At 43.1% G+C, this 16,355-nt stretch overlaps 1 protein-coding gene across 5 annotated transcripts in view; it reads left to right on the forward strand.

Moving 5' to 3' along the window:
- The window catches only part of ITPR2 (inositol 1,4,5-trisphosphate receptor type 2), a 1,555,333-nt gene that overhangs the window by 1,194,227 nt on the left and 344,751 nt on the right, over positions 1-16,355 (forward strand). For all 5 annotated transcript variants that reach the window (XM_086920227.1, XM_086920242.1, XM_086920233.1 and 2 more), the window contains 2 exons: positions 3,882-3,977; positions 15,011-15,130. In XM_086920227.1, coding sequence (XP_086776353.1) covers positions 3,882-3,977; positions 15,011-15,130 — 216 coding nt within the window. The remainder of the gene's footprint in view (positions 1-3,881; positions 3,978-15,010; positions 15,131-16,355) is intronic.

Genomic DNA, 16,355 nt, shown 5'->3' on the forward strand with positions numbered 1-16,355 from the left:
AATAATTAAAAAATACCTAAAATAATATTGTGTTTGTTTGCACTAGGCTTCGTTCTATTATATTTTTGACAATTTAGCATTTATTGCTGAGTGAAAATAACAGCTGTGAGTTAGAATACCACAGGTTCATAAGTAAAATTGTTGTTGTATTGTGGTTGTTTTTAATATGTTGGAGTCTGCAATCCCTGTGTAAAAGCCTGTCTCCATTTTACTTATCATAGAGGACACACCTATTCGTTTGTAATAAAGAAATTACAGAGCCGTTCCATTTTAATAACTTATTACAGTTGAGTTCAAGCATCTCCGCGCGTGCTGCTAGAGCCATCCTAAAGGGGAAAGGCAGGTCACAGAACATAACTAAAGCTGCACTTTAAAAAACAAAAAGCAAGCATTTATTTTCCTTCCTGTGCTCTTTCTTTCTAGATTAACAGTGAAAATAAGAAATGAGATATTTATGGCAATATGCCTTCGGTAATTATAGGAAAGATGCATACAATTCATCTCAAGATCAGCACCCACGATTATTGCTGGACTCTCGGTCCATCTCTATTGTTTTGCTGAATGTCCTGGAGATACTACCTTCCTCTATTTGTGAAATTCTTTTATTTACACTGTGTCTACCTCTCTTGATTATGTTTTTGCTTGCTTCCCTGTTTTCTTACTTCCAATCGTTTGTTAATCACTCTGATACCTTCACAGGTCATGTTCGCGCTATATAAAACTTTATAAATAAATAAATAAAATAGACTGCTTGTTTCCAAAGTTTTTAAAATCTAAATTGTACTAAACTGAATACAATATCTTTTAAAAACAAATATCTAACTAATTTTTAGTGTGTTTTAATCATGCACTAGATATAAAAAAAAAAGTATAACCCATTTTATTGGATTTTTGCTTTTGCAGACACAAGCAGATTTGACAATATTGTATCAACAAAATATGCCAAATCCCTTTTCAACCACTTGTCTCTCCCCACAAACATTGCCATACTACATATGACATCAGCCGCTTATTGTGGCCCCCAAATAACCCCCACTACTTTCCCTCCAATGCTATCAGGCCCCATAACTTTGAATTCCCTTGTTGAACCTGGCCCCCTCAGCAGAGCCACTTCCAAAAATGTTACCTTCACCCCTCCTGTTTTGCTCATTTGTATTGTTTTTTGTTTGTTTTCGGACTCTGTGCTACTTGCCTCGGCTAACCTGCGATAAATTGCGTGTGCTCTCTCCTTTAAACATGATAAAATTGGCTTAGTCCCAATAGGCATCTTAATTTACTTGTAAGTCCTTAGTAAAGTGGTATACCTTATACACACAGCTGATACATGAAATGCTATTAGAGGGCATGCAGCACATATTGTGCCACCCAAACTTGTCTCAGGCCTTCAATTGCAGCATGTGTGTGCTGTTTTAAACTGCCATTTTGACCTGGTTAAATAAACATTTTGCTATGCTTAAACCTTTCTTTTTAATACACATAAGTAACCCCCTAGGGTAGGCCCTAAACAGCCCATAGGGCTGGTTGTGTTGTATTTAAAATGTTGGACATGCACTTTTAAGTTTGTCCGAGTTGCGAAAAACTCCGAAAGTTGTTTTTCACTATTACAAGCCCTACCTCTACCATATGTTAACATTGGATCAACTGATTCCATTTAATAAGTGATAACTTTTGTGTGGGAGCAGTTAGGAATGTCATGTTTGGTGTCTGAGGCATTGTAGTTTAAACGCCTCTTCATTGGTAAAGTCGGAATTTTGGTCACAATCGTGAAAATGCCACTTTTAGAACGTTGCCATATTCTTGTCCTAAACATTTGGTGTTTGCAGGCTGTTTCCTGGGTCACATGACTAGAAAAAGTTGGCAGTTGGCCTTTGTGTATCCCTCCCAGATAGCCACACAATAGTCTGGGTGTTGGCACAATGGGCAATCCTGACTTGATGAGCGAGGCGGAACTGTCACACTTCAAAGACACTGCCTCAGCTCACACACAAAGGATCTCATACTAGCCTATTGTGTCCACAGACAGACTAGGACCAGGGCAAGAAGGCAGGAAGTTCCAGACACTTATGTAGGGTGAAGACTCCAGAAGTGTCTTCTTCTCAATGTGGGCAACCGATATAATAAACCCTCAAACCCACTCTTCAGTAAATTCCTGGACATGTGATTACTGAAAAAGGAGGACTGCCGTGCTGCAGGAGGACTGCCCTGCTGCTTTAGGCCTGCCCCACTGTCTGAAAAGGATGACTAGACCTGCAACCTTCATCCCAGGCTGCAATGATTCCAAGGGTTAGCTAACTGGCCTCCTGTTCTGAGCTATATGTACACAACAAGCTCCAGAGGCCTCTCTGCAACTGCACAGCTGACTTGCTGCTCTGGATCTGTCTGACCCCTGTTGGCTTCTGCTGAGTTAGTTCCTGACCCCAAGACAGGGGTCTCCAAACCGGTCCTGGAGGGCCGGATCCATGCCAGATTTTTTGGATATCCCTATTGAGATACATGTAGTTATTTTAAAAATATGGCATGGATCCGGCCCTCCAGGACCGGTTTGGAGACCCCTGCCCCAAGAGGTGCTTCCCACATCCTGGATCCTTAGTGTGAAATCTGTTTGAGCTCCTCCTTGAAGAAAAGGAGAAATCATGCAATGTTTGGTTCTTCATATCCGTAAACCGCCTGTTCGCACCAATATCTTGCCACCTATGCCGACCCCCAATGCAAAGCTCTGATGAACCTGATCCTTCACACTACAGCGATCACCAGCATCATACGTCAGAGACGCTGTCCCTGCTACTTGCGGCCTCCTCCACCACGAATTGCACGTTGTGCGCTGGACTTTAAACGGTAACTTGTGTAGCTGGACTAACCTGATCCCACTATCCCACCCACACTACATCCCAGTCGGCCTGAACTTGTGACTTTAATCTGGACTTGCATGACCAGATAACTGCGTGGTGGCGCTTTGCCCTTTTACGCTCTCTTCTTACCATACATTGCTTTAATTGCATATCCCCGGTTCTATTGATTGGATTTTGTCATTTTGGTGTCAAATAATTTATCAAAGGTTACTCTGTTTTTCTACTTTGGGGTGGGATTTCTCTTGTGTTGAATTTTCACTTTATTGCCATTTTAGTGCTGCATAAATGCTTTACACATTGCCTCTAAGTGAAGCTTGACTGCTTTTGTGTCAAGTTACCAGAGGGTGAAGCATACGTTAACCTAATGACTTTTTGTTATCCACCCTGACAAGGATTGTGGCTGTTGCTTGGGTAGGGTTTCACCCACTGCTCAACCAACAACCCAATTTCTCACACTCCTCATCTATGGCCCTATGAGGTGAGTTGATGGGCTCCAGAACAATGCCTCTTTAATGGCCCCAAGCCACCCAGAACTTGAGGTTTTTCTGTGGGCATCCTCTGCCCCCATATATTGCCTGTTCTGTAAACATTCATCATACTTAGCCTTTACACCACCCCTTCACGTCCAATTTTCTCTTTCACATCAAAGAGCACCACACTAGGGATATAAGTGGTTTGTGGAAAGTGTTATGGTGTGACCATGTATTTTAAGGAAAAAAGTACCAACTGCCACACAGAAGGATTTTGAGTGTCACTTCAGAGTTCATGACCTTATAAAGGAGCACGACCTTATGCCTCATTCCTGTGTATGGTCATGGAACTCCTTGGTAATTTGCAATATCCTTCTAATGTCCGGCAGGGGGTATTTTATCCCATATATAAAATCATTCTTTTTACAATTTATTAATATTGAAAGTATGCATTATTGGAAAGTTTTCATTTCATTATTTTAGTGCCTGCATTTAAATATAGTGGTGTTGGTGATAAAAACACATTTCAATATTTCTAATTTATTTGAACTTCTGTCTACAGAACAATGCTTCTAAGCTTCTGTTGGCAATCATGGAAAGCAGGCATGACAGTGAGAATGCAGAAAGAATTCTCTACAACATGAGACCTAGAGAACTGGTAAGAGAACCTCCTCTTCAGTCTGAATATCGATGTTGTTGCTCTGGGATGTATGTATTAATTCTAGCTGAATTTTGTGAATGAATTCAGACAGTACTGTGAGAATTTGTGATGCATTCAGGGTATTGTGTTACTGCTACTGAAAGAATTGTGAATCTGGACTGTCTCCATTAATCTGGGTACTACATGAGTGATTCCGCTATTAGGATAAGTTATGGATGGAGGTTGTCATAACAGGGCTGCTTTCAACGATTCTTTCTGATTGCGATAGGAGCAGATCACATTTAAACTAATGTATGATGGTCTGACTATTGCTGATGTAATCAATACGCTAAAAGTACGTAGTCCTTACTGACTCCTGAAGATGGTCCCTTGAAATTATGAGAGTGGGACCGAAACGTCAACAGATTGAAGCCTCGTAGTGTATTTAGTAAAACAGAGGATTATTACATCGACACACAAGAAAGGTGTTTTTCCTTATTTTATTGGATCTTTTTGCCCTCGGCCCTACTCCCCTTTTCGGTTTTAAATTTGTATGTATCTATGTTTTACAAAGGGATATTTGATGGGTCAGTGTGACGTATTGTAAGCACACTTAGGGTCTCTGTGCTATTTAGACTTTTTAATGTTTTGGATTATATAAAACACAAATGATCTGGTATATGTTCTATAGGCCTTTTCACCCATGAGAGACCATGCCCTCAGCAGTTTTGCCCCTTTCAACTACACTTTAGAGGGTTGGAGTATCAGCAACACCAAGTCCCACAGGCCACATTCCGTTTGGGGACGGGGAGAGACTCAAACAGACAATGCCCAGGCTTCAGGAGCCACACGGTTCCCACTCACCTGTAGTATCAGCTGCAAGCCAATTTTGTTTGCCCTTAGAGGCATACAACCTCCCTGTGGGAGAAAGGATCCGATATTTTCTGCATGAGTTCAAAAGAATAACATCTGACAATGGGCCCTATAGACCAATCAAAAGCAAGGGACCCCTGCTTACATCAGGACAGGGAAAAAGCTAATATTGCAGTGAAGAACCCTGGCAACCTTAACCTTTTTTTTATTCACACAAACTGGTACTTGTTAGAAACATTCATGGCCCAAAGAGGAAAACAATTGCTTTACATTTGTATATTTATTAACAATCCCATGATCAACATTCTTTTATTTATTGACATTAATAGTTTGTCTTCATTGTTCATGGATATTTTCCTATACATCATGATTGCATGCCACTAGATCAGGTAAAAAACATTCATTTAATTTGCCCATCCTTCTCATTCTCTTTCATAACCTCATTCATGCTTCTTGCAAGCCCAAAATCAAATATTTAAAACCTATTAACGGATTTCCACATTTCTTTCTTGATCGTTCTTGGGTAAAGTAATATCATCCATGCACACTACTTGTATTTTGTGTGTATTTTATCATGATTGTGTGACCATAGATTACTGTAAAATTGTACCAGTGCCTAAGATGGAGATAACTATCAAGCGATAAGGTAAACACCTGGACCTTATGCGGGGGAACCAATGCTGCACACAAACTCAAGATAAATATATACAGATGTTAATTAAAACAGACCTCTGCATATTGCTTTAAAAGCCCAGATGCGTGAGCAGCTGATGACTTGAGCTGCATAACCTGGAAAGGGTGAAACTGAAGAAATGCCTCTTCTGATATATTCAATGCTATATCTTGAAAAAGACCTGGCTGGCTGTTAATCTAAAATGGAATAGCAAAGACACAGAGGAGGTGGTTACTGGGGGCCATACCTGCTTAACCCTAAACCAGCAATGTGTATGAGGAAGGGTAGAAAGGAGCGCTGCTTACCAATGTTCAAGAGAGAGGTGACGTAGCTCAAAAGATATGTGTAGTGAAGAGGTCCAAGCGTAGGTTAGATGGAAACAGCTTTTATTACAGGAATGACAACTTAACATCCACAGGTAGAATAGAGCAGTAAACGCAGGAGCATCCCACAGCAGAATGAGCTCCTGACACTCAGCATTCTAGATGACATCAGAGGTTCTAAAAACGACAACAAATAGGAATACAACAATATGGAGGGTTAATTGGATCTGCACCCCTAATGTGAACATGGGAAAAGCCCTAGGCTGGTGGGGTAAGGGCCTGCTACACTGTTAAAAAAACTCCATCTTCAGGGGTACAATGTGGAGGTGCCACTCCCACTTTCACTGCCCTTGCAGGTCTTTTATGGCTGTGTTCTGTCGACTGCCCGTCTTTTTTTGTATGCTAGTGAACAATAGCGGATGCTGCGGACACCAACTTTGCGTGTCCTGGATGGTAGTGCTTCCAGCGGTGGATCCTGCTGCAAACGCTGATAAAAATATATTGCTACTGACAAGAAAATTAAATAAAGTGGGCTACACTGACCACATGGCTTACATGCGGAGTGTTTTCTATTTCATGTGAACTCAATGATGGTGGAATGCTGGAGAGCAGTAAGCATGCAGATATCACAACCATGTTGGAGAAGGCAAACCTCATCGAAAGTTGTGAGTTCTTCATTCAGCGGTAAATAAATTAATGAGTTTTCCCATTTAGTCTTTAAGAGTTGTCTGAGTCTTCCAAAACGATATCGTCACAGCTATCTGACTTAAATGCAGCAAGATACACTGACCACATGGCTTCCATGCTGGCTAATTTCTTTTTCGTGTGTCTCAAATGTAGTTGAGCGCGTGATTCCTGAGGGCTGTAAACATACATCTATCAAACTATGTTGGGAAAGGCAAACTCCATCAGAATCCCTATATATTTCTCATTCAACGTTTCAAAAGTTAGCATGAACAAGTCTAAATGTGTGGTATCATGAAATATTAAATTTATGAGAGTAGGTACCATATCGGGTCTAACTACAAAATAAGTGACAGATATGGGAACAAAATAGAGAACCTTACAGAGGACCCACTGCACCTCATGCCCACATCAGAGTATCTTTCAGATAAGCACCTCTCCATCTTGCTCCAAGAAGTTCAGGTTGTTCTGGCCAAAGGCCCCAGAACTAGGGACTGACTGTTACTCTATTTTTTCATGCCGAGGAAGTATGGAGGACAAATCCATGATGCTCACACTGGTCATGGGTCTTTCTGGACTGGATCCAGGCAACTTGATGGTGGCTTTGGTCCTTGATAATGTTGCAGGTCCTCAGCTGCTACTTGCGGTTCAAGGTTGGCCAACAGCATTTTCAATTTGCTGTGCTCACCTACGGCCATGCCAGTGCTCCATGGGCGTTCACAAATGTGGTGGTGGTGATGGCAGCACATCTTCAGAGGTTAGGTGTTAGAAATGGGGGTCTCTAATTGGCAGTGGCTGACCATAGTCCAAGTAGGGTCCCTTCTTCCTAAGTCAGAGTAAGGGGGCTACACCCTTTGATAACTCCTGCTCAACCCTGTGGTAACTTAGCAAGAGCAGCTAGGCTTATCTCAGAGGCAGTGTGTAAAGCATTTATGATCATACACAGTAACACAGTGAAGGACACTACAAAGGGACACCACACAAGTAGTTATAAAAAATAAGTATCTTTATATATAGACTTAACACAAGACCAATAACGGCAAAAAGCCACAATACTGGAAAAACGGGGGATACTCTTGAAAGCTGTAAAAAGAGTTCAAAGTGTTCAAATAGGGGTTCAGTTCAAAGCAGGGGTCTCTACGACCCTTTTACTTACAAAGTACCTGGATTTCGTAGCAAAACAAGCAAAATGTCGCAAACGAGCTGTAGCGATGATTTTCCCCACACTAGGCCGGCGATGCGTTGAATCCTTTCCGCAAGGGAGGATGATGCGCCGGTCTGCGGGTGCGTGAGGGAAAAAGCGACAGACTTCTTCACGCTAGGCCAGCGATGCGTTGAATCCTTGCCCCAAGGGAGGATGATGCGCTGATCCTGTTGCGTTTGCGATCTAGTTGTGACGAAAGAAAATGGTGCCCCGCGGGGGAGCGACGATCCGGGTGCGAAGCGATGAAAATGGCGGACGCCTAGCACCCGCTCTGCGATGTCGTGATGCGATGATCTCGATGCGATGATCCGGGGTTAGCCAGCCTTCGACAAGCCCGCAAACGTGCGATGCGATGATCTCGGGTGTTAGCGAGCACTTTGTGGCCCGCAAGCGTGCGATGCGATGATCTTTGGTATGTGAGCGTTTGGCGGCAGCAGCACAATGATTTTTCTTACGCTCTTCAGCTGCGGCGGCTCGCAAACTAACGTTAGCGACGATTTCAGCACTCTCTTCTCTGTAGTAGAATTAGAGGCCCTGGAACTCACAAGGTCCTCTCCTACAAATAACAATCCTCTCTGGGAGGAATCAGGAGGCTGGTGGGGGAGTCAGATGTGCCTGTGACTCCATCAGGAGGCTAGCTCTCTTCTAGCCCTTGGGTGATTACATAGCAAAATAAAAGTCTCTCAAAAGTAGTTTTCCCTCTTCTTCCAAATCCAAGGGGAACTACTGCAGGCCAATCCAAGAAACAGCACACAAGCACAAGGACAGTCCTCTCCTGCAGATTCCTTCAGTAACACGGACAGAGGTTCCTCTTGACATCCAGAAGCAATATAAAAATCAGGGGTTTGGGCACAGATATTTATACCCCAAAAGTCTTTGTTCTCAAAAGTCACTAGCCACTGAACCCAGACAGAACCAATTCTGCTCAGGCCTGGAGCACTTTGTTTACCAGGCTGCATCCTTCCTTTCAGAAAGAGGGGGTCTGCCATCAGACGCACAGTAGGAGGTGGCGCCAGCATTCACCTTGCCAGGCACAGCCCTATCAAGGTCACGAACCTACCCCTCCCCAGTACTCAATGCAGATCTCTCTATTCAACCCAGGTCTGACTCAGCCTGCCATGCCCCTCGAAACCCAGACAGCCAATACACATAACAGAAGAACACACTGGAAGGCTTAGGCAAGAAAATACCTACTTTCTAAAAGTGGTACTTTCAAACACAGAAAGTTAAAACCAACTTCACTAAAAGATGTATCATTCAGAGTTCAGGCATACTAAACCCGAATTTCTACCATGTTCCCTGAGTCAGATAGGACTATAAGATGTAATAGCCAGTCTGCCCACTCTAGACTATGGAGAACAGGTAGCCTTGCAGCAGTGAAAAACAAAATGGAGGGTGATTCACTACCAGGACATGCTACACATATCAAGCCATGTCCTACCTTACACACACAATGCACCTACCATAGGGGTGACTGACATGATGCTAAGGGAAGGTTCAAGGGCTGGGAAGTGTGGGCACTTCACTGCCAAGATGGCAGTTCTGGACTGCACGCAGACACTGCAGTGGCAGGTCTGAGGAACACTTTACAAGCTGCTTCTGTGGGTGGCGCAAGTCAGCTCTGCAGGCCCACCAGCAGCATTTGGGTTATCAGCCCTGAGCACACACAGGCCACACTACTAGGGACTAACAGGTAAACCAAATAAGCCAATCAGGGATATACCAATTCACAGTCATTTTTACACAGGGAGCATTTGCGCTGTGGCACTGAAGGGCAGTGGCACAGCACCCAGAGCATCAAATACCAGCAAAACAGAGGAGACAACAGCGAAAAATGGAAGGGAGACCCAAGCCAATGGTGCCAGGTCTAACATTAGGGATTCCAATTTTCCATACTGTAACGTCAGTTTGTTGAAGTCGGGCTCGCCACAGACAGTTGTAGACCACCTCCTGATAATGGGGAAATCTCCTGACCTCACTAGGGTTTTTTTAATCAATGCGCCGAAGTCTCCTCAGACTCTTTCACAGGGACTCCCTTTCACTGGAGCCATCTTATCTACAGTGCAGTTTCAGGTTTTCTCTCAACAAGAAGTCCAGACCAAGCAGGCTATGATCCTGAAGTTTCAGCCTCGGTCCTGGGCTTTGGAAAGAGTAGGTCTGAGGCTTCTGTGCCTTTTGGCATCCTGCATTCAGCTCATCAACTATGCGAGGATGTGTTATGCAGGCTCTGAAAAAAGCAGTGTGGGGTCTGGGTCTGTTGCCAGGAGGTACTTCATCTCAGCAGCTGGCTGGAGCACCAAGGGATGTCTCTAGTCGTGAACCACCTGGTGGAACATTGAGAGCCAGGGTAGACCAAATGAGCCAGAGATACCTGGCAGGTCACAAAGGGCAGTTACATACTGAAGTGGCACAGGGTAACTTCCAGCATGGTAACCCTGCCTGGATCTTTTTTCCATGTTCGAGAATGAGCAATGTCAAAACTTTTGCACATGGAGTTTCAGCAAAGGTTCTCTCGACACATTCCGAATAGAGTGGAGCACATGATTCCTGTTATTGCTGTACGCCTTTCAGTCACTGCCTCTCTTGCCCCGAGTCCTGAAGATGATCAGGAACGACAGACCAAAGTCATTCTAGTGGCTCCCAATTGGACAAATGGAATGAGGTACCTTCTCTGCCTGAGCATCTGTCCTCCTATCCGGCTGCCGCTTTGAGAGGACCTCCTGTAGCAATAGTAGGGCAAGGTCCTGCACCCAAACCTGCATTAACTACACCCCCATGGATGGAGATTGAGCGGTGGCAGTTGAAAGCATTTAATCTTCCTCCCAAAGTTGTGAATGTTATCCCGGCTGTCAGGAGTACTTTTACAAAGTCTGTTTTTGATGGGACTCAGAACAAGTTTGTAGCCTAGTATGGCACCCACAAAACTGATCCATAGCAAGTCAAACATTTAGATATCCTATTATTTATTTTGTCTCTTGTCCAACAGTGACTTGCAATGGTAACTTTTAAAGGTCATCTATCAGCCCATTTGGCCTTAGCATGTTTACAGGACCAGCCGTCCACATTCAAATCCCCCGTTGTGATGAGACTTCTCTTGAGCTCAAAGTCCAGCTTATAAACTCATCATCACTTTCGGGGCTGAAAAAATCATTGTGGAGCACCATGGCACCACCTACGCATTCCCGTCAAAATCTTCTGGATCCAGTCTGGGGATTTTCTAAAGGTTAGAAATCTGCTAATAAATATGGTATCCAATAGAAAGAGCATTACTGAAGATAAATGATTTGTTTGTTGGGATTGTGTTACTGAAGTCCAAACCGGAGACTCTTGGCTGTGGATGCTGAGAACTGACCAAAGACCGGTGTAAATCCCTTGAATGTGAGCTCCAGTTTTGTCCGGGTTTGCAGTGCTCTGCATTTTGCGCTGCTTTGGAAGAAATACAGGAGGAAAAGGCTGAATACAATGGTGAGTGATAGCTTTACGTTGATCTGTCTAGAGCCCTGCAATTATAATTAGAGAGGTAATTTAAAATGGTGATACGCTATAATCTGCATTAAATATCCCACCGATGGAAATGTTCACATCAACGTGAGCACAATGCCAATCATACAGTAATATAGGCAGCAAATTGTGTGTTTTAAAAGGTCAATTTTAGAATTACATGTATAACATGATGCTAGAATTGGCAACTGTGTACACCGGATGTAATTAATGTGTGTCTGCCAATATCTTTTGGTGGCAAATATAGACATCTCACTATAGCATGTGATGGATTTACTTGAATGTAAAGAAGGTATGTGAAGATATGTCTTCTGTAGTACAGGTGGTGAGTCCTATAAAGGTTAAATGTACTGTACTCCCGCTCCCACGGCAAGTCGACTCAGCTATTCATTAGCCTGGATACACCAAATTCTACCTTTCTGTAACTAGTCAGGCTCCTGCCTTAACACTGATGGTGATTTTATGTCCTGCGCAGTCTCTCGGGGGTTAAAGACTCAAGTGTCAGATAAAGGACGTATTAAAATAAAATGAAAATGATTGCGAGTACTTAGGGGTTCTCTAGGGCAGTAATATTCCACCCTGACTAAAATTGGGTTGTCCATCCAAAAGGAAAATGAGGTTAAGGCCTTAAACTATATTTTCATTGTAGAGTAAAATTAAAGTCTACAATACTGAAAATACGTTAACACTTTGGTGGAAGTGGTTGTACTGGAATGGCTTCAGGGGATTGTTGACAGCTCTTCAATTAACTACTTGTCGAATTATATATTGTATCCCTATTCAAGTGACCTCTGTAAAGATGATCACCTCCTTAAATGCATGACAGACAATAGTTATTTCCACTGCCTGCATGAAAAATTGTCAAATTACCCCTGTTGTGTTTTTTGGATTACTTTGTAATGACGGTTTCAGTTGGAATACAAAGGTCATACCATATTGTTAGTTAAAAGATGCAGAATGCCGTCACATTCCGATAGCATTTTTGACAATCTATGACATCAATAAAAACCATATGGTAGAACCCACATTTCCACATCTCATCCTCCATTTGGATGAAAAGAATTATTTCTGAACATTTGTCCCCACCCACAGAATCGGGCACCAAAAGTGATAGAAAAAGCTGCAGGAGGAGGAATTCATTGGTCTTGCAAAACAGTATTTGCTGGTCTAAAGGGTCATTGTGGTATTGGTCAAACATAAAAAAGACTTCTTAATTCATATTCCAGTTAAACATATATTGCGTTGTCTTACTGCATGAGATTCACATACAGCTGGTTTTGATATAACCCGTTACTACTAGGCACACTTATGGGATCTGGGAATTGGTTTTAGCAATATGTGAGAGCAATGGTATTCCTATTCTCCACTAGACAGATGTTTGCTGAAGGTGGTTTATGCCACATTATACATGTGAATGTCTCAAATTCCGCATGTGCGCCTCTACTTGATATATTTCTGAGCCATAGACTAACTTAACTGTTATGCACAAGTAGCATTTGTGAGTATATGTGAAACCACCTACCTAGTGTCTTTCTTTTGGTAATAATACAAAGATAATTGTGACCTATTTTTTCAATAGGTTCCCATAATCTGTAAACACTGCTATTTTTTGCTCCTTTTTCCTTTCACTCTCCTATCACCAAGATATTTCTGTGGTGTATGTCTTTGCATATTATATTGATCCATCCATTCGCCATGCTTTCACACCACTCTAAAACTGCTGACCTTCCTTTGTTTTGAATAATTCAGACATCACAATTAGGCCCTAATTAAGAGTCTGGCGGCCCAAGGAGCAGCTGACTCCCAGGGCTGTGGCAGTGGCGGCCCAGCCACCGCTGCAATGGTGTTTCAACTGCCCTATTATGAGTTGGGGGGTCGGACCGCCACCAGGGAAACGCCATTCTCTGGAGATGGAACGACGGACAGGAGGCCGCAATATGCTTGGCAGCACCGCTGCGGTCCGGCTAAGCATATTGCGAGTTTCCTCTCCCCTATGTACACCATAGAGGAGAGGAAACAAAAGGGGCCCTACAGGGTCACTTGTGCCTCCTACGCTTGTCAATGCACACAGGGGGGTATAACATGTGCCCCCCTGTGTGCATGCACAACTGTTCCTGCACGGCATGGACTTTTAAGTCCATGTTGTGCAGGAACCTTGTGAGGCATTCCCATTGCAGTGCCTTTTTCAAAGGCACTGCTGCCTTTGAAAGAGTCACCGCCCTAGGTCCACAACGCCACCCGTCACACCACTTTAAAGTCAGAATAGGTCAGGCAGGCGGCAGCCAGTCTCGGAGGTGCGGGGCACTGCTTTGAGGTACCGCTTGCCCCTGAACCGCCGAATCTCGTAATCGGGCACTAATACCCAGATTCATCAATGTCCCGATTTGCGACTCCTTAATAGCGATTATTATGGAATCGCTATTAAGGACTTGCAAATCGTTAGCGATTCCTACAGCCTCCTTATTTGCGATTAGCAAATTGCTAATAGCAAATAAGGAATAACTCCCCATTCATTCCTATGGGCCTAAAGGCCCATAGGAATGAATGGGGAGTCAATCCTTATTTGCGATTAGCAATTTGCTAATCGCAAATAAGGATGCGATTTCACGGGTGCCAGGGGTGTCCAAAGGACACCCTGTAGCACCCCTGAAATGTCAATGTAGACTGATGTTGCGCACACGCATGTCCAAAGGACATGTGTGTGTGTGTGTGTGTAACATGCCACTTAGAAAAATGCACTAATGTGCATTTTTCTAAGTTTTCGCTATTTACCACGAAGTCAGACTTCGCGGTAAATAGCGGTAAAAAATTGCGAATTCGCAATTTTTCAAAGGTTCATGAATAGCATTTAAGGAATCTCTAATTGAGATTCCTTAAATGCAATCGCAATTTGAGAAATCGCAATTATTTGCGATTTTTCAAATTGCGAGTTCATGACCCATTGATGAATTCCAAATGCCATTTTTGCGGGCGCAAACGGCCGAATTTTGCGATTCGCACCGTTTGCGCTCGCAAAAATGCTTGATGAATCTAGCTGTAAGTCTTTCTTGTTTGGGTGCCCAGTAACTGTTCATGCAAACACATGCACCAGCCCCTCAAGCTCTGTCTTTAATGACTTTATGGTTCTCCTGTATTTGTGAAATGGAGAGCATTGTGGGTTCACTCCAACTAACTTAGTTGAACGGTAATGTGTGGGTATGCCCAAAGCAAACATAGCCTTCTTTCATTCTTACAATGTGTTGACATTTTGGAAGTCAAATATGATAAAATATAAATTCTTTAAGAACCTTTTTTAAGAATGCAATTGTTGCTTGTGCGATCTTGCTGCAGGTATGCGTGTTGTATACCGATGACAGTAGGTTTCTAGAGAGTGTCTTTACTGTGCTACTGTGAGTTGTAGCTGGATATTATGAGGTGACAACACACATTGTTTAGTGCTGTTTACCAGGGGTGTCTGGGGCTGATTTTGGGTTTAAGGGTTCCATCCTTTGAATGTTGTCATAGTACATCTGACACCCCAAGCTGACATCATCAAACCAAGGAACCGTCTACAATGCCTATTGTTGTTGATTGTTTGCCAACGTGAATGATGTCACAGTACACCTCAAACTCCACGCTCACTCCATCAAACAAAGGAATATTCTAGAATGTCTATTGCTGATAATTGTTAGCCACGCAGGGCGGGTGAAGAGAAGAGTTGTTCCCTTCAGTGGATGGCCCCTTTAGTGGAGATCTGTCTCCAGATAGCTTCTTGTAACTGCGTTGTGCTTCTTTTTCTGGTGTTTGCGTGCAGGTCGATGTCATGAAGAACGCCTATAACCAAGGTCTGGAAGGGGACGACGATGAACAAGGCGGAGAGGAGCATATTTCACCCAAGGACGTTGGACACAATATTTATATTCTAGCACACCAGGTATGGCTTAGCCTCGTATTAAATTCAATGTATGAAGTAAAATGCGCAGGTACCAGAAATACATTTGAAAACACAGCCCTTCTCAGTCTTTACTGTGTTTACCACCTTTGCTTATGTTTGGGCTGCTAGTTGTACGTTGGCATTGAAGCACTGTTGGGTTGGTATATGAGTTTATTTTCCTTTGTTGTTTTTAATTTGGCAAATACATGCGCGGCCTCAGGACCTCCAAAGGAGGAAAACTATTGGTTCACAGTGAGTCCCAGAGGGGCTTACACAGCCCTTCTTCTTTCCAGAAACATTTTATTTGATTAAGTCAATAGAAACATGTGTTATTATAAACGCTAGAAAGCCATAGACTGTTAATAGGTACTTTCAGGTTAATAATGATGACTAAAGATATGACTCAAATGGACAATAGAGCACAGTGAATGTTGTTAATGCAACGTAGTATCAACACTAAAATTAGTATAACTGTAGGGTAAAGTTCCAGTAAAGAAGATTTCAGACTTTAACTTCCGTGCATTCTCTGCATTTCTCAGAAATTGCAGCTGTGATGCAACCCTGTGCTTTGAGGCGGCCTCTGTTGATATTCTAGGACTACTATGCATGGTTAGGTTTATTTTGGGGCTGTACTTCCTTGTTGATGTAAATTACACTGTACAACTGATTGCCAGGAATGTGAGCCCATAGCATTTACTAGTGGCTAAGATGAATTAAAGCCTTTAAACCATCATTTTGTTGTTTTCTCACCGAGACACTCTAAGAGCCAGATATATGAACCCCCAATTAACGAGTTGCAAATTGTGTAGCATTTGCTGCTCGCAATTTGTGACTCGCTAATTGGGATGCACAACAGCGTCTGAGACACACTGTTTGTGATTCCCAATGGGGTCGTAGATTGCATGCCCCATGCATATTAATGAGGCTGTCACAATTTGCGACCCCATTGGGAATGGCTGGCACTCCCAGGGATGGTGGCCTGCTGGGGGCAGCAGACTTCCATGTCTAGGACCGCTTTTAAATAAAGCAGTTTTCCTGTTAAAGGAAAACAAGATGCTTTTAAAAAAATCTATCCATGGGACCACTGACTGCCCTTAAAAAATATTTTCACATGCATTCTGGGGACCCCTTTCCATTTGTTAGCGCTTTACCACCGTTCCGAGAAGGGTGGTAAACTGCGAGTGGTTTGCGACTCCAATTGTGGTCGCAAAACATTCTCATATAG

The sequence above is a fragment of the Lissotriton vulgaris genome, chromosome 1_1 (assembly GCF_964263255.1).
Source record: "Lissotriton vulgaris chromosome 1_1, aLisVul1.2, whole genome shotgun sequence".
Lineage (NCBI taxonomy): Eukaryota > Metazoa > Chordata > Amphibia > Caudata > Salamandridae > Lissotriton > Lissotriton vulgaris.